This window comes from Chenopodium album, chromosome 15, assembly GCF_948465745.1.
Source record: "Chenopodium album chromosome 15, dcCheAlbu1.1, whole genome shotgun sequence".
Lineage (NCBI taxonomy): Eukaryota > Viridiplantae > Streptophyta > Magnoliopsida > Caryophyllales > Amaranthaceae > Chenopodium > Chenopodium album.
The window spans coordinates 11,999,251-12,019,463 of NC_137848.1; the positions used below are offsets into that span (position 1 = coordinate 11,999,251).

General features: G+C 35.3%; 1 protein-coding gene across 1 annotated transcript; it reads right to left on the minus strand.

Moving 5' to 3' along the window:
- Positions 1 to 5,920: 5,920 nt before the first annotated feature.
- On the minus strand, positions 5,921 to 18,593 carry LOC145581917 (poly(ADP-ribose) glycohydrolase 1-like). Its single transcript, XM_081638954.1, has 11 exons — positions 18,239 to 18,593; positions 17,103 to 17,288; positions 16,066 to 16,169; positions 11,116 to 11,320; positions 10,910 to 11,014; positions 9,405 to 9,523; positions 8,972 to 9,115; positions 8,032 to 8,173; positions 7,652 to 7,831; positions 6,847 to 6,909; positions 5,921 to 6,642 (listed from the first exon to the last, which is right to left on the minus strand). The coding sequence occupies exons 1-11, from the start codon at positions 18,485 to 18,487 to the stop codon at positions 6,511 to 6,513; spliced, it is 1,629 nt and encodes a 542-aa protein (XP_081495080.1). The 5' UTR covers positions 18,488 to 18,593; the 3' UTR covers positions 5,921 to 6,510.
- Between the last annotated feature and the right edge of the window lie 1,620 nt (positions 18,594 to 20,213).

Below are 20,213 nucleotides of genomic sequence, written 5' to 3' on the forward strand. Positions count from 1 at the left end.
TGAATTGTTATTTTTGTTGCTTCTCTATTATATTTCTTCTTTAAAGAAACTAATTTATACTGAGTTGAGATTATTATTACTGAACCCAAATTATATTTATTGAATTTTTTTTTAAAAGGTGAAGTGAATAGGACCTAAAAGGTCGGTCTTGAATTTTGATGGTAGAAGATGGTGTATATATAAAACTGCCTTACATGCTCACTTTTCATCGGTTTGATTGAAACTAAGTTGGATGGTTCATTGAATATAGTAAGGTAAAAGTTCATCAAAACAATGAAGGATGTGAGAGAAGAAGAATAAAATAGTTAAACAAAGTAGGATTGAATACCATGTGAGGATAGAGATATAATTAAAAATGAAAAGTTTTTGCGTGAAATCGGACTCATCGTGAGTCCAATATATATAACAATAATATTCTAATAAATGGAAAATCGGACTCACCGTGAGTCCAATATATATAACAATAATATTCTAATAAATGACATTAATATATTCTAATATCTGACAATAATATTCTAATATCTAACATTAATAATCTAATAATCTAATGTCAATATTAAAAAAATTAATGTCAACTATTAGATTATTAATGTCAAATATTAGAATATTAATTCCATATATTAGAATATTATTTTCATGTATTAAATTATTATTGTCAGATATATTGGACTCACCGTAAATCCAACTCAACCAATTTTTTTCGATTAAAATAAAACAAGATATCCCAAAACGGAAGTGATCCACCTAAATAAGGACGATCAATTTAGAAAAGTGATGCACTTAAAAAAAAACAGAGGGAATATATAAAATTTGTAATATATATTGAAGAATATTTGAAATATTATATTACCAATATTTAAAAATAATTTTTAAGTGATGTTTTTAACTTTTACTCCATAACATGTCAATGATATGAAACGTTCAGTACTTTTTTTTTCACAGATTTAATGCTTCGTATAAGGGATTTAACATTTAGTCATCAAAAGGGGATAATCTCCTAGTAATCAACCCTAACGTAGTCAAAGGAGTTTGGTCCGTTCCATGGCAAATCGATCACATCATCGCCGGCATCCTCAATCTTCTTCAAAGGTTTCAGCAATGGGATATTAACCATATTTACATAGAAACAAACATAGCAGCAAATTGGATCGTGAATGTAAGTCATCTTGTTAGTGATAACATGCACATTACTCTTTGTACTTCTTCATCTTTGTACTCTATTATTTCCTCTGATGCATTAGGAATTCCCTTTGTGAGGAGGGGTTCCTAATGTTTTCTTTTTTCTTACCCTTAAATAAAAAAATAATAATAAAAAAAAAAAAAACAAAACAAAACAAAAGAAAACAAAAGAAAACAAAAGAAAAAAAAAAATAAAAACTTCGTATAAAAAGATACAAACCATAACAAAGTCTTACAACAAAAAAATAATACCAATTACATAAAATACGGAGTATTTAGAATTATATTTTTGTTGATTTTTTAATAGAAGAATTAAGATGACCAATTAGAAAATCATATAATACAAATATTCTCTAAAATAAAATTGGCAAGAAAAGAGGGATAGTTGTTTTGAAGGGAAAATATTGCATCAAAAATTAACATGAGTCATTCTTGGTGTTTGCTTTAGTTATCTGTATACATTTATAATACGAGTAGTTGAGTTTATGCATTGACAAACGTGACTAAAAAAACATTTCAACTAAAATGAAATAGAGGAAATATGTTATTTAGAAAGACATCAGCTGGGCGATAAGATTCTGGATCTGAAGCATATAAACTTATTAAGGCATTGAAGCAAGTGTTGGGCACACAACAAATATATAATAGAGTAAATTGCTAAATACCGTCAATATTTTTTATCAAACTGCCAACAAATAAAGGCATTGAAGCAAATGTTGGGTACACAACAAATATATAATATAGTGGATTGCTAAATGCCGCCAACGTTTTTTATCAAACCGCCAACAATAGTGACGTGATGAAGGGACAAAATTACCCTTATTCATCCCTACTTTGCTTTCTCTCTCCTAAGTCCATCAAACCTCAAATTCAATCGTCAACCACCATCCACGCCACCACCACCACCACCACGCACTGCACCATCACCGCCCACAATTAACCACCACCACCTAGGGTTATCAAAAGCTGATACGACACAAAATAAGCGGGTTTAGGTCAAGGATTCTCGACCCGTTTACATAATTGGGTCGACACGAACATGACACGAAATTAAAAGGGTTAGGTTGGGTTGACATTTTCAACCCGAAACCGACACGCATAACCCAATTATATAAATGGTTGAATGACAACCTGCATGTCAACCCGAACCCGACACGCTTAATCTATTAATTAAGTAGTAACTGATTTTTTTTTTTTATTAAAACTTGTAATTTTGTAAATGGTTTTTTCACCATATACCACTGAGTTTTAACTTAATTTATCATGTACCACCAAAAACTTTCTAATTCACCATATACCATTGAGTTCCTGTGCAATACCACAAAATACCTTTTTTGGTAACTGCCATTAACTTGCCGTTTGGGGTATTTTACTAATTCACCATATACCCATGTTTGTAAAGTTATTTCACCATATACCATTAAATTAAAAGATATTTCATTATATACCCAGAAATTACAACGGTTATTTTTTTAAAAAAAAAAATTAGTCGTTGACTGTTTTAACGGATAGTTTATGTATATAAACATAATACTTGAGGGATTGAAGCAGCACTTCACCCTTCTAAAAGCATTTGTAAAGATGTCAACACACTCAAAATCATCATCGTCATCTTTCGAATATGCATACATAAGAATGCCAAACAAGCTTGTACATGTGGGAAGAAATTTGCAATAAGGAGTTGTGATTCGACAAATTTTGTACTATAAGTGTGATATATGAGAGAAATTTCGATGGTGCAAGGGTAAAGCCGAACAAAATGTCCTTTCGAGTTATGAATTTCAATGTAGGGGAAGCATAAACACACAATGTCATGGAGATGAGAGTATGTTGAAGGAGCTCAAGAGAAGAGTAGTAAAGCAGCAAAAAATAGTAGATGTAAATTCTAGGTATATGGTGATATATCTTTTAATTTAATGGTATCTGGTTAAATAACTTTATAAACATGGGTATATGATGAATTAGTAAAATACCCCAAACGGCAGACTAACGGCAGTTATCAAAAAATGTATTTTGTGGTATTGCACAGGAACTCAGTGGTACATTGTGAATTAGAAAGTTTTTTGTGGTATATAGTGAATTAAGTTAAAACTCAATGGTTTATGATGAAAATCCTGTTTTGTAAATTACCTTGACACTATTATACATTTTGGTAATTTTTTGGCGGTTAATTTGGCAAAAAAAAATTATAATTTTCATCTGGCGGTTAATTTGAGACAATTCTTATGTATGGTTGTATTGTTAAAACTACTAGCTTTAAACCCTTGTGGTATCTTTTGTTAAAACTACTAACTTAAAACTGTTGTAATATCTTCAATGAATTAGGGCATGTTCTCTTCAGTTTAATTTCTGTTCAGTTCAGTTCAACTCCAATCAGTTCAGTTCGGTTTAGTTTAGTTCAGTTCCTAACTTTCTTCTCTCATAAACAATTTATTTCAACTCTATTTAGTTCAATTTCAGTTCAGTTTAGCTACAATCAATTCAGTTCAGTTCAATTCAGCTCAATTCAGTAAATCAGAACAGACCCTTAATGATGTCTGTCTTTTTTATTTTTGAATTAAATATTAGGAAAACTTGACTTTTACTACTACTAAAATACACAATTTTGACTTTTGCTACCCATCTAAATTTTTATTTTATTTTTCTACCACCTAATAACAAAAAATATAGGTTATGCTACCACTTAATAGAATTAGTTATTATTTCCGTTAGTGGGGCCCAGCCACTGTCCAACCTCCCTCCAGCCACCCATCCCCACTCCCTGTGCTAGCTTCCGGTGCTCAAACGATTCCCCGGCGCCGACGACCCAACCCCCCCTCCTTTTCCCCACCCACGCTGTCCCTAAGGTGAGCACATCCCACTTCTCATAATCCTATTCATACCCTCAACCAGTTTTCTCTCTCTTCTTTGACTCCCCAACCAACAATGGCTACAACCCACTTACAACTTCATTTGGTGGTGCCATTAAAACCCCAAATTCATCTTCATAAAGCTAAAGCCTTTGCTTCAATTAACCCCACAAAATTCCCATCTGTGCATTGTTATGCTACTGCTGCAACACCCACCAAAACAAGCTACAACATTACTCTTCTTCACACACACACTATCTGCCTTCACCTCCGCACACGTTGCCACCACCATTGAAGTACAAAGTTTAACAAAAATCCAAAATTGAGGCTATGGTGGTCGAATTTGTCCGCCAAATCCAGATCTAAAACAAACAAAACCAAATTCAACCTTCATAGCCTCGGTTTTGGATCTTAATTTCTCAAAATTTGCTCGGTTGATGGTGGTTGGAGTATAGGTATTTTCTTTATCTTCTTTTTTCTATCTCCACTTGTTCCTCTATTTCACTAGTGGGAAAAGGGAGGGGGGTTAATTGGCAGCATGGGTGGGGCCGGGGAAAGGGAGGGGAGGGGGTCGCCAACACCGGGGGATTGTTTAGGCGCCGACACGGGGAATGGGGAGGGGTGGCTGATAGTGTGAGGCAGTTGTTGGATTTTTTTTATATTATTTTTTTAAGTTTTTTCTTTTTCTTTTTACTAAACAAAATTATTATTTAATGAAATAATAGACCCTACTTAACGGAACCCTAACGAATTTAGTTAAATGGTAGCAAAATAAAATAAAATTTTAGATGGATAGTAAAAGTTAAAATAGGGTATTTTGGTGGTAGCAAAACTCAAAATTTCCTAAATATTAATTAGTTTATTACAAACTATGTGGGTAAAAGGTTACCCGAGTAACCCGTTAAATAAGCGGGTTAGGTTTGGGTCAAGAGTTTTTAACTAGTTTAATAAACAAGTTAGGTTTTGGATAAAGGCCAGGGTTTTTCAACCTGTTTAACATCGACACGAAACACGAACCCGACACGACACAACCCGTTTAACAGCCCTACCACCACCCACTACACCATCACTGCCCATAACAACCAAGAAGGCAAGAGGTACCAATTTTTTTAAAAGTTACAGTTATCTCCTTATATTTCCAGTAACCACCAACAGCAGGTCAGCAGTCAACCACCATCGGAAAACGACGAACCACCATCTTCCCTCGTAGCACGGGAAGAAGGTTTTTTTTCCCGATGACCTGCACAACCGGCGCTCAAAATCGATCACCCGGGACGGTAATCAGTTTCCAGCGTCGTTTGACCACAATAACCGGCGTCCAACACCAGTTACCGTCCCGAATGACCGGTTTGGAGCACCGATTAACCGGCGTTCAAAACAGGTTATGGTGGTATTTAATCGATTTTGCATGCCAATTGTGAGCGCTGCAGATTTTTTTTTTTAAAAAAAAAAAAAGATTGGAGGTACTGCCCTTCCACCTCCGATCATTGTTGCCAATGCCCTTCCACCTCCGGTGCACTTTCGCCGGGACCACCGCTTCCCTTCATCTGCTGCTGTTGTGGTTGATGGTGGTTGGGAAGTGGTGGTTGTGGCCCTTATGAGTTATGGGTGATAGAGGAAGATGGGTGTGGGTATAGTAAGGGTAGTGGAGTCCATTTATTTTAAATGTCAAGCGTCTTATAATCTGATTTGTCCAATTTTTCAGTATACAACTATACAAAAGAAATTATGGGTTGATAAAGGAGTTATGAGACAATTTTTTTTTTTTTTTTTCTTTTTTTTTTTGGGTATATGTATATACAAAGTATAAGCTTTGTGTATTCCCGAATCAAACAGTTTTTTGCATTAGGTATTGCCACTTTACAAAGCATAAGGAAAGGAAAAACATATCATAAAGAAAAAAGATATCATCAAGATAACTCAACAACATGACATGATGAAAAATTGAGGAAATCAAAATGCTAGCCAAATATTTACAATGATGCATTGTTCTTAAAGTCGATAGAACTCTGGTGAAGAGAGAGGCAACATCAGATTGCAGCAGCCTCTGCCTCTTCGAATTCCATGTATTGGTGCTATTTTAGCTTACTTCAAAGTAAAAAGTAAGCTGAGTTTCTCAGGAGGGGTGATTAGTACTATATGCAGAGAATGCAGCAGCATGGTTCTAACTCGTAAGCTCCTAGGTCCATTGTAGAAACTGTTTGTAAGACGAGCCATATCTCAGCAACATCTTGCTGTTATTACTGGGCAGCAAAGCATAATATACTTCCTGTCAATCTACAATCGGCAAGAACCACTGATAATTATACTATCCTGATATGATTAAATGCTTTAGAAAGTCTGTTTATATCCAATAGCTGAATCAAGAGCTCAAATGCTTAGCAAACTCAAACTGTGGTTCTATTTACAATGGGGAAATAAACTAATGACCAAGTATGTTACATGACATGAAACTTATCTGCCATGAATACAGTTACATAGCCTACATTGATGGAAGCAGCCAAGAAAAGAAACCTAGCTTAGTTTCTCCCTTTGCACGTTTAGAAGAATAATCGGCCAACATGTTCCATAGGTCTCCAACAGTCCAATTATGGGACAGAATCCAATTACACACCTGCAATACATTCCCAATAGAGTAGAATATAAGCATGTAAACTATTAAGTAATAATGCAATTCTGCAAATGCCAAAACAAGTTTTTAAATATTGAAGCAGGGGTTTATATGAGATTACAAGAGCAAGCGACTTTTAAAAGCAGAGACACTGTGAAGACGCTTGAATCATTTTCTTCATAATGTATGTAACCAAGAAGGACATACCTGATCCAAATTTTGCAATGCATCCAATTCAAACGTGTAATATAAAATGAAAGGTCTCAAGGCCTGATAAGGTTAAAAAACATCAGGAGCAAAACATTAGGTTTGGTTGAAAATGGATAGAACCCCATTGATAAGAAGGAAAACACAATAGCATGGTTCTCCAACACAGCTCTAAGAAACTAATGCAGGAGAAAAAAATACAGGGCTGCTTTCTCCTGACTGTGGCAACTCTTTCAAGTTATTGTCAGAAACACTAGCATAAAAGTCTTCATACATTCAGGTCTCCCGGATTTTAGTGAACTTCACCATGTAAAATGTACTTTTCAGAAGTTTTTATGTGTATTTTTATGTGAAGTTTAGCTTAACAGAACATATCTGAAATAATTAAATTTAATCAGAAGAAAACTAAACTTAACCTGTAAGGTAGGTTTTTATAAGTTGCAGATACTAGAATTTTGATAAAAGAGCAGTGAAGATAGAGAGATTTAAAATTTCAAGCGGCCAAAGAAAGAAGCTAAAACCAGTCATCTTATATTGATTGAACTAGCAGAACTATGATTAGAAAATTAAATGGCGATATACAACAGATGGAACATATGCATACACAGCAAACCAGATAAAACACCTCTATAACTACTAACAGTAAGGAACCATTGTTCGATGTGGAATAAGTGAGATATTACAGCTGATGGTTGTACTAATATATTACGTGTCTCCATAAGTTTAACCTTACAAGCAGTCACACACATCCAACTTCCAACAATCTCGAAAAGCTGAAAATAACAGTGCTGGAAAGAAGAGTCACCTGAGATGCAGCTAACCACTGTATTACAGTCTTAACTTCAGGATCTCCACCAAAAGCACCACAGCCCCAGTTTCCAGTAGCAATCCCAACATCGCTATGATGAACTTGCAGCTTACTATCCACACTCTGAGTGGCTTCTGCTTCATCAGTGTCCATTGAGGTCCCACAGCCTTCAATCAACTGTAGATGAACAAATGATCCTGAACCAGGTCAATCTGAATATTTAGCCTATCCTACTTGATAGCCAAAACATAATTTACTCCATCATGGTCTAGCAAAAGCAGTTATGAATCGGAAGGGTCCAACAATAAAAGAAATAGAGAAAAATGAACAGAGTAAAATAGCAAAGCATGATGGGTTCAAGAAAGTTGACTCCTTACAGTTGCTTGAATTTTAGAAATGTTGGCGTCCATAAAATCATTAGCAGGACGAGCTTCACAAGAGTCATAACATTGCAACAGGATCTGATACTGCTGATCTTTAGGTTGATCCAGAAAACCACAGAATGCCTTGTTAACCTCTCTGTCAAAATTCAAAAAGTTAGCTGTGTCACCTTAATAACAGAAAATGAATTTCAGCAACTTACAAAGAAGGGTATCTGTACATCTTAAATATGTTCAAGAACCTCTGACACCAACCCATTGCTCTCAACAATTGTTTACAAACTGTACATTTCTTTGTTATCGATCCCAAGTTGACAGCATACACAATTTCCCCTAGAGCCCAAAAATAAATGTAGAAGAAAAATTCATCAGATTTGGACTTTTTTCAGTTCAGCTTACTTGCAATATCAACCAAACCAGACCATCCCAAAAGGAGATTGAAAAGGGAAGGAAAAGCGGAAGCTAAGCTTGCATTTGCAAGAACTAGTGCAACTGACACTTGATAGATGGAAGCCTTCCTTACTCGAAAACCTTAGCTAGACAAAGCCTAAATACAACTATCTATTAATTATTGTCCGTCCTAACTGGTAAAGAAAGCAATCAAACACAAATAGAACACTCTAACTACCTTGACCAAACAGCTCAGTCCATACTTGATATTTTTTTAAAAATAAAAATAAAAATTCATGTCAGGGAAGTAGCTTTCATAGGGAATATTCCAGAAGAAGCAAGAGTCATCACATCCTTCTCTATAAGCTCTTTAGCTAAGTATCTAACATGCATTCCAGCGGCGGATAAGTCTAGTGAACTATTTTATTTTACTAAGTCCTTATTAGCATACTTACAATCGTTTCAAATTTGACAGGACATAAGCAATAATTTCATGTATGCTCAACAACTCTTTACTCTTGAAAAGTTACAAATAAAGAATCCAAACCTCAAGAGGCAGTCAGCTCTGTATTGTCTCAATCCAGGGCGAGACAATGCATCTATTGCAACAATTTTTGTTGTACGTCTTCCAAAAGAATCTACTTCTCTCAAGTCCACATGGTTGCCAGCATAACGGAATGTAGAGGCATATCTGGCAAATTTAAAACTTTCAGAATAAAAAGATGCATATTTATGATGCCATCTAACAAGTAAAATAATGCCTATAGAAAATTATGCTAGTAAAATGTAGAAGAGCTATTGATTTCATCAAGCACGACTTCAGTTAATTAAACAACTTCAACTGTAATCATTTTTATTATCATACCTTATAACTTCAACCTTACAGAAACAAGAATATGAATTATCCTCAAGGTTGAAGTTATTAAGATACACGTATTTAATAGCAAAAAGGTCAACAATTAGATTTTATCAGCACTAACCCTGAGTAGTTTGAGAAACGTTCCGTACCCACAATCTCTATCGCCTCATTGTCTGACATGGAAGGCAAAAACAGTATGCCAGCAATCAATTCAGGATTGATCATGAAACGAATCTCCTCCTACAGTATGATTAATCACCAACGAAACAGGCCATTTCTTCAGACAAGAGACAGAAATCAATGCAGTACAGGATTAATGAAAAATAGGTCATCCAATAAGACAATCGACAATTATAAGTTCCCAGCGGCGGATAATTCAAAAACTTTGGTTAATTTCCAAACAAGATGACTAGTAGACCTATGACTCATATAGTGCACACAACAAATGTATAAAAAAACTCAAGGCGCACCAAGGCGTTTCAGAGTTTCCTGTGCTTCGTTGAAGTGAGACGCATATAATAAACAGTAAAAAAAATTCTGAAAAACTGGTGTGCACCTCAATGCGCCCCTTAAGCTGCGCCTAGGCGAGCCTCCGTGCACATTAGCTGCGCCTCATCAAAATAGCTTCACCTAGACCACAAAAAGTGCATGAACCCTAACAACTTGTGCCTAGGTGTGCCTTTTCAAACACTGCACACAACTGACCAAAAACAAGGAATATATTTTGACAGATGAACAAGTAATTTTCACCATGCACCTAGGCATTGCAAAATGCAAACCGTGTTTTCTTCAGAATTAGAAATATAATGTCATTAATAATTTGATAGCAGAATCACACCAACAGTCCAGTATACAAGCGGATAGGCTACATATCACTCAATTACTTATAGTAGTGCACTAGTCCATTATAATACTAGTACCTTTACCTATGAAGAACCATCTCAGGAATATCGTCTCACCTACTGCCACAAAGGTCTCACAATCTGACCTTATGCATGAGGTGCCCTTTTAAAGCACTATATATGACTCGTAGATCTACTAGTCATCTTGTTCGGAAATTAGCCAAAGTTGTGGCAACAGGTTATAGATCTATCAATTTATATTTGCAGGAATGAATCCATAAAAAATCAGTTAAAAAAAAAAAAAATCAGGCGAGTGTTTTTTATCAGACCACATGTAAATGATGCCCACTTGATCAGTTGATTGTCCATAAACTCAATACCATTTTAAATTGATTATGACCCTAAGTACATAACCTAAGACAAAGGGTGTGATAAAGCATGTAAGATGAAGGATTATAAAAGTGAGAGGGAAGTTTCCCCGCCACTCCCTCCTGTCGTCCTGTGTCTCTCTATGCATCAAGTATTTCAAGACCCATTACATCAAAAATTAAAAGAATTTCACATCTGATTAACAAAAAAGGGTATGAGAAGAGCAATTAGAAAGAAAACCTTTGTAACAATTTCCAGAAATTTTTAAGGTGAAGGCTTCAAAACATAAACTAGAGACAAACACCTAAGCGGACAATTTCAAATTAAATTGGATGATACAGATTAGACAAATTAATGTCATTTGGTTAAAAGCATATTGAGCATCCATATCTTCAATAGGTGTAGTTTAGCCTACCTGAACACAACCCTTTGATAAAGCACCACCACCAAGCTTCTTGTTTGCGAAATCGACTTCCAGAGCTCCTTTCGACTGATCTTCTATCAAGCCTGAAGGGAAGATCTTTCACAGGAATGTATAAGTTTGAAAAATGTTCCATTGTATAATACATTGTAACCAATTCCTGCAGTAGATACTTTTTTTCTAGTACAACTATTTGTTACCTCAAACAAGCAGAGGGGAGCTATAGAGTTGGCCCAGAAATCAGCAGTGGGATAAGAAACAAGAGGTAAATTATGCTCCAGAGGAAGAACTTTCCTTTCAAATGAAACAAAGCCCGTCGGTATACATGAATGTATCCTCTCAAAGTAATGAACAATACATTTGATTTTGTGCTCTTGATTTTCATTGTATTTTTCGTACAACATCCTGAAAATATATAAATTAAAAAAAAAATGTATAGCATTTATAGAATCAGAAGAGTTTGATTAAAGAGAAGCAAGTGATAGCAGAACTAGACATCCCAAAAAATAAAAAATAAAATAAATAAAGAAATAAATAAATAGAATTAGGCGTGAATTGGAAGATATTGAGCAAGTCAAATCACAAAGTTGCAGACTACTTGAACTTAACCCACATTCCTCATGACATATCATACAACATGATATTTCATATATTTGTGCTTGGTGCAAGCATGGTGGACCTGATTCTTAGCCAAATAAATCGCATATTGGCTATGACAACTTAGATCCACATAATCTTGCTTTAGAAGACCCGACAATCACAATGCTTCCTTAACTCCTATGCAATAGCCATGTATGCAGCTACTTTGGCTCAGTGTTTGAAAAAGCGCGCCTAAGGCGCGCCTAGGCGCTGAGGCGCAAGGCGTTAGAGGGCATGCGCTTTTTATGGTCTAGGCGAGGCGATTTCAATGAGGCGCAGCTAAGGCGCACCGAGGCGCGCCTAGGCGCACTAAGGCGCACCAAGGCGCAGCTTGAGGCGCACCAAGGCGCAACTTGAGGCGCATAATGAGTTTTTTTCCAGATTTTTTTGTTTCTTATTATATGCGCCTCACTTCAATGAGGCGCACTGAGGCGCGCCTTAGGCGCAAGGTACTCCAAAACGCCTTGGTGCGCCTTGAGCCTTTTTATACATTGCTTTGGCTAACCTTGAAATTTAACTAATTGGAGTATTGTGTACTCTAAGTACTAATTAGTAGTAGATCATTGTTATCTAAAACATCTAAATCAACGAAGCCACTTATCTGACATATCTCCACCAAAGCACAAACCTGTGTCAATTCAATTGTACCTTTTTAATTACCTTAAAATCCACTATATTGCTTCCTAAATTGTCGTGCCTTACCTGGGTTTGCATGAACCTTGTAACAAACACTAATTGCTTTTTAAATGCTTGGAGACTTTGGACGCGTCCACACCATGTCATACATAAAAATTGCCAACTGCACTAGCATAATGTACATTTTTCATACATGCCTTATCGGTAGTGGGAAAGGGTTTGCAAAGATCCTAAAATGTAAGGCCGGTGGAGTCATCACCAACTTAGAGCCATTCATCTCAAACCTTTTAATAACCCGCTTAATTTGAATATTCTAAAATAGAACAATTTTTTATTTACTCTGTCTATACTAATCTTCAAACCTTCCCCAAAGTTAAGAGTTTTTAGCTTATATATCACCAGCTTGCTATTTGAAGCAAGAAGCCTGTCATCCACATACAACGAAGAAATCATCTCCACAAAGCTTACTAATGTATATACAACAATCATAAATACATGTGGAAAAACCTTACTTTGTCACAAAGAAGTCAAATCGCTTATACCACTTGCGAAGAGATTACTTCGATCCATAAAGTGACATTTTTTAGCAACATGCATGTTTTTCCTTACCCTCCACCAATTTATACACATAGGTTCCTCATCAAAGCCACCATGTGAAAAGGCTGTCTTTACATCAAGTTGTTGCAACTCAAGATCTCCATGGGCAACAAGACTCAATAGTACCCGTATAGAATTATAAAACTACCATTGGTTTTTTTTTCCTTTTTTAATTGTAATGAACACCTTCTTTCGATGCAAAACCCTTGGCCACTAGCCTAGCCTTATACCTCATTTTATCAGACTTAGTATGATCCTTTTTTTTTTATACACCCACCAATAGAGCTATAGTTAATATCAGTCTTTCCCAAGGTAATGGGATCACCTACTACGTCGTGCTCTTCTGAAGAGATTGCATCTATTCCTCCATAGCAACCACCCAACTTTCTCATCTTTATCTTTGATAGCTTGTTTGAGGTGACTAGTTCATCATCCTCCATCAAGAGTGCACATCAATGTATAAAATAGCTCAAGGTGCGCTGAGGCGATAAGGGATATGCAACACCTTGGTGCGCCTAAGGCGCGCCACAGGTGCGCTGAGGCGATAAGGGATATGCAACGCCTTGGGCGCGCCTCATTGAAGTGAGGCGCACTATATAAATAATTGAAAAATTGGCAGTGCGCCTCATGTGCGCCTTATCAAAATCACCTCACCCAGGCCAAAAAAAGCGCTTACCCCCTAGCGCCTCAGCGCGCCTTATAGGCTCGCTTTTTCAAACACTGGTGCACATCCCACCAAATCTTCCTGATTGCATCAGAGTTTTATCAACCCAAACTTTTGAGCTAAACTTTTGATCCTCTGTGCCTGTTTGGCCTACTAGTTGCCAAAGATTCTTACTGTTGTTGTAATCCATAAGCATTCTCTTATTAAATCTCCTTATGATCAAGTTCATCCTACTTAATATCTTGGCCTACTAGAATCTGATTTTTCTTTAGATTTTATCTCAAACTACTTAGTGTTTGAAGTCCTAACATCACCATCATGAGGCACCATAGCTTTTAACAAAGCTACCATGGATCTTTTAATTCTCTACATACTAAAGACAATAGCCTTAAACCCCCTTTGGATACCCAACTCTTTCATGTTTTTTATCCTTGATGTGATAATATGGTGGGTCTCCATCAAAATAAAGTGGGGATTGATTCACAATATAACAAGCTGTACCAACCACCCCAATAACACTTGCATCAATGCTTCTTCATTTCTTTAATCAAGCTTTAAGTGCCCATGGAGCCCTAAAGCCTTTATTTCCTTTTTAAAATCCTCAATCCATATCATTTTTGGCCTCCCACAGATTTTTTTTTCAAGTCCCCAATACTCAATCTCATCACTCTTATTGGTTCTCTTTAATCTTATCGTCATCGCTGCACCTAGAGTGATTTGCTTGCTACAAAGAAGGAAGGAGATTAATAAATGGAGGGAGCGCCAGCCCTTTCTAAAGTTTAAACCATTGGGAGGTTCATCCATACTGGAAGTCCCTGATTAAGACAAACTGACAAATGGGCATTGAAAAAATATGTGACATACTTAGCAACATTCATGTGACAAATTCTATCTTTTCTTGTTTACCATACATCATCTTAACATAGACATTTGATCTAATACTTACCATTCAATTTTTCTTGAACACCCAAAAATTTAATCCATATAAAGGATCCAGACTAATTGTAGCCTATAAAAATAGTTTCTCTTCTCACCTATAGACACATTACAACAATATAATGCTCCCGTTGCTTCTTAATATTTTAGTAATCAACATTAAACCTTTGAAACACTTTTGATCAACATCTCTGATTTACTTTTATTTGTACTTTGAACTGCTTTTTTGAAAAATTCATGTCTCATTGTGTGGTTAACTCTTCCATCTAATATCACCACCTTCTGGTCCTAACCTTTTTTGTTACTAATTGAACGCTCCAGATACTCAGTTTTACTTCTGCTATAGCTAAAACTGAAGCCTTCAAATTTTAACCTCTCCATACTTCCTCGTCAACTTATACAATATTTGTCTACAAAAACAATTGTACACATAGCAACTCATCTAGAAATGTCTTTATTAACTAATCTCTCATCCATAAAAGTTCAATAAAGAAAAAAAGAAAGGGTTGAAATCGTGATGTAACCCAATCATAATAGGAAAAACATCTGCATACACGGTGATACACCTCTTCGGCTCTTCATAATTTCTAACAATTTACTTCACTTCACAAAATGTATCCTTCTAATATCATTCTACGGTTTTACGGATATACTAGCATGGATAACCTATTTTGTGACAGCCCATCAAAGTACTTCCTTAAGTATCTCTCATGCGCCTTCTTTGACATATCTATGAAGACCACATGCAAATTGATGCAACCCTTGGCTTTCAAACCCACTCAATGAAAGATGATACAATCAAATAAAACAATACCCATAAAGGACAGGATCAAGCAGTGGAACTAAGACAATTTCATCTAAATTTACATCATAAGATATTAAGCTCCAAATAACTCATCTCCCAACATATTGTAAGGAATTTGATAGAAAGGCTTTTCACTTTGATAAAAGTTTTCATCATGAATCAGTGAAATACAAAAAAATGTGATAGTTCCACAGAGCAAATACATATATAAAGAACCAACTCCAAAATGAGAGCTAAGAACCAAATCCTTGTGTTAAAAGTCAGACAAAATAACATTATAGTTCATCGTATTAATTCAATAGTGCAACACTTTATGCACATTTTTTTTATGCTTTTAATGAAGAAAAATACATTAATAATCAATTTTGTTATTCTCTTTGATTTAAACAATGTTTTAGAAAACTTTTTGTTGATTTAAATTTAAAAACAGAGAAAAAAACCAGTAAAAGTAAAAAAAAAAAAAAAAAAAAAGTCAAAAAGTAAATGAAATTGCATTAAAAAGTAATAAAATTGTGAACGAGGTGGAAAAGTTGCAAAATTATGAAAACGCCATTAATGACATGGGAAGCATATGGACCATCCTGAAATGCCATTAATGACACGAGAATCATTTAGACCATCCGATTATGATAATATAAGATTCTAAGGGCTTAAATTGGTTCTTTGAACCCATTTTAGGCTCCCCCCTCACCTCCCCCACCTCTCTTTCTCTCTCTGAACTAGAGCTAACAAAATCAAATATTAAATACTTCAACATGATATTTTGTATGCACTTAATTTTTTAAAGCATTGGGCTACTCAAAAAGTTCAACTATACTGCTCACATAACAAACACACTTGAACATCCATCAAGAAAGAAAAGTAATAACATACGCAAATAGTCTATCAAAGTTGATCACTGGTAAATGGTTGGCACCTCTATTGGCACTTGGAAACAAACAAAAGAAGGAGCATGATAGCAGAGCAGCAATAAGCTCCTGCGCAGAAACATAGAAACTTGCTGTTAAAAGAACTCTTCACATTACAAATTTTGACATGCAGGAGTGAAAACAAAACACTACTCTTACAAGTGCCAATGCAAACAATAATTTACAAACTATAATACTACGTATTTTACATACGGCTGATACTCACAACAAATGTCACTCACTCGTCGCCATGAAATCCAACACCTACTGCATAACATTACACTGTAAGAGCACATGTAAATTTCACTATTTATCCCTATACAAATGCTCTAGCTGTACATTCTCTGATTTTCTTGGTAAATTCCTTGTAATATCCTGAACAAATTTTACGGCTGATGAATTACATAGCGACATGACTGACGTCAAGTAGATACCTTCATCAGTCCTAAACTTATAGCATAGATGTTCCCCATGTTTTTCTTCTTAGGATTGATATGAACTTAAAACTCAAAGTTATGATGCAACAGAGATACATGAACTTAAAAGTCAGATGCAGCAGCAATACATACTTTTTGATGTTTTCTTGGCAAAGGGAAGAAATGTTCTAGATATAAGAAAAACCTACTCCCTCTGTCCTAAAATTGTTTTTAGTAAGAGCTCTAACTTGTCTCTAAAGCTGAGTTCTACACCTATCACCCTCTTTTTTCTCATCAATACAGTCATTTTGATATATAATGAGCACTACTGCAATGTAGCAACAAAATAAAAAAAATTAAAAAAAATTGTTACTAGCAACTAATGGTTTCACTGTCATCAGTGACAATGATACCAAATTAACTTTTTCAGGAATTTCAGAAACAAAAACAGTAGCAACAAAAACAGTAGGTGAACATTTATAAAATAGTGAAGGCCATATTGTCTAAACCAATGCTTTCTGTTGTGTGAAACATTTTAACCATTTTTACTATTAAATAAAGATAATAATAAATTGTGGGTAGATACCTGACTAAGGAACACAATGCCTGGTTGTTGTGAATCCAGTAAGCGAAGGCCTGTTTCAAGTCCAACCATAATAATGTCTGCATACTGATAATGAGATTCTAAAAGAGTAGGAAATCTTAGTAACAAATCAGCCATCACAGGGACAACCTCCCCAAACCATTTCGCTGCTTCAGCCCTTGACAAAAACTGCAAAAAAAGTGACACCCTTTCATAAGATTCAGGTTGACCCTATGTAAACACTTCCTTGTCTCATGAATAGCACCATAGATTGCTCAATGCAAATTTAGTACAAATATAGTAACAGCAGAACAGTAAACTATTTCTCTACTAAACATCTCAAGTAATTTTACACGTGTTTGAGAATTCCATCTTGTGAAGGCAAACTTGTGTTAGTTATGCAAATGAAGCAGCATGGAAATGCAAGCTTTCTCAAATGCCATGTAATATGCAAATATTCATTTTCAAATGTCACATTGTAAGTTGTTCAGGAAGAGGAACTGAATCCCGAAATGTGATTTGTATCAGTTCGTTTTGTTTGTGTTACTCTTATTATAATTCCCATGATAAACTGAACAACTTTTTTCCACTTCCTAGAAAATGGAACTTTGTTGTAAAAACATACACCTAACATTTTAGTTTCTACATTCAACCAAACGACCGTTTAGTTTATCTTTGATCCAAAACGGTTTAGCTAACACCACCACAAGCACGTTTCCACAGGAGTACTTGGGGAAAGTTTATACATCACATTATAATTCCACTTTCATCAAACTATGAAAATCAACAATCTTTAAGTAAATATCAAAACCATGAATAGTATTACAAGAATCTTCAATTCTGTGTTCTGTAATTCAGTAATCCAACCAAACAAGAAATCATCCATCTCCTGTCATATAAACCCTCTAATCTCAATAAACCCACATCAAATTTCAAATATCATAAACAAATATTCATGTCAATGCAACATTAACTCAATTTAATGCATGCTATAAAATAGCACTAAAAATAGAGGACAAAACCCACATCAAATTTTAAATATTATAAACAAATATTCATGTCAATGCAACATTCAAATCAATTTAAAGCATGCTACCAAAATTGCACCAAACATACAAGAGAAAAAAGAAAGAAATAACCTCATCAAAGAAAAGGGCATAACCATCAGCAGCAGAGGAAGCCAAAAGGTGAGGAGATAGAGAAAGAGAGTTCCTAAGATCAGAAATGGCGAGAAAGAGGACTTCTCCTGAGTCAACTCGGCTATGACTCGGGCCTTTTGAAAGCGATTTCAGAGCTTCAATTACTGGGTTTGGCCATACTAGATGGGATGATTCAAGCTTCAATGGGAGATATGGTAGAATTGATTTCAAATCTTCCCGATTTTCCATAGCAAATTTCTTTGTAATTGACTTTAATTCAAGTTTATTTCAGTGTTTTTGAAGAATTGGTTGAACTTCAATTTGCTGGCTTGGCTGAAAAGTGGTAAGTGATGTTTTTGAACGTGCGTCGACTTCCTAAGAACGTTTTGCACAACTTCATAAGACTAAGGAGTATTAAATCAATTACAATCTCGTATTGGTTTTTATTTTTAATTTCAAACTCATATGAAATACAAAGTACACTACTTTGTAAATCAAATTCCTCTTATGTGTAGGAGTCTCGAGCCGATCAAGCTAGTATGGCTTGTCATAAATTTGGCATGGGAATTACGGTTCTATGTATGGACATCATCTTCAAAAGTTGGCATGAGCAAAGACACAAAGACAATGGCTGGACACACTTTTTTGTTACTAGTTTATTAAATATATAAAAATTACAAAGGAGGCCCACTAGTGTGGCAAGTGGGTTGAGCTGTACATGAACTTCATTTTCTTATTGATCAACACAAATTCAACATGGCATGACCTTTATTTTCTTGTTCTAAACACGACCCACTTAAGCATGAGGCAAGCATTTCACCAAAGAGCCTACACAATTAACACGTACATGTGCCTACCTCTAGACTTTAGGCAGTCCCAAAGTCTTCTCTATATATAAAAATAAAAAAACATTCAATATTCATAATCTTTATTTCATGAAAAATCAATATCTATTGTAGCATTCTAGTACTAAGGAAATGGAAATGAAAGTATCTGAGAGGTATAGTACATTCATGATTCATTATTTTAATTGTATTAATACATCACATTTAGGAATTAAATCTCATAGGTGTTTAGGCAAATCTCAACAAGGACATATGAGAATCTGCTGGGTTTGAGGGGTAATAACAATCATACTACCAAAAGCATACAAAATAGCAATAAAGCAGTAATAAAGCAATAGATAAGCAATGAACAAACAATAAACAAACAGAATGAGCTCTATTATGAGAAGAGAATGAGTTTAGAGATACAATACTGAATAAGGACAAGCCTCCTTCTTCAGTAGGGACGAAGCTCCGTAGATAAATGCAGAGTAATTCTATTGTATTTAGAGTATATATGCGTACATGAGTGCTAAAAATGTCTAATTACACTTATTTATACCTAGGGATCTCTAGGGTTTAAAGATATATTCGGAATATATTCAAAATGAGGAAGATCTTCTTGATTTATCTTCTTCCCTGTTCTGTAGGTGTATCTTTGGCAAGTATCTCCTTGATTGATATCCTTGATGCTGTTTTCCTTATTTACTCCAATCAAGCCGTTTTGCTCATTTTTGCTGAGTTATTGTTTCTTGGACTGGTGCCCTAAATATAATGGGTCGTATTACAATACGGGCCCAACAATAGGACTCATTTAAGGGATTTCCTTTATCTCCCCCTCTCCCTCAAGTAAGATTGGTTAGAAGACCCTTTGTATTTAAACTCTTATTATAGGGTACTACCCCTCTCTCTCAAGTGAGATTGGTTAGAAGACCATTTGTATTTGAACTCTTATTATAGGGTACTAGACATTTAGTGACAAGTGAACACTATCCAATGTCATCCTAAGTAACACAAAGAGGTGGTACATCCTAATCATCACTTCTACTCTTTTTTCCAACACACATCAACCAATAAGCCAACGCTTACAATGTCATGCTCTAATGTGTAAAGGATGCTAATGTGCATTTAGCACCAATGTTTTATGCTAT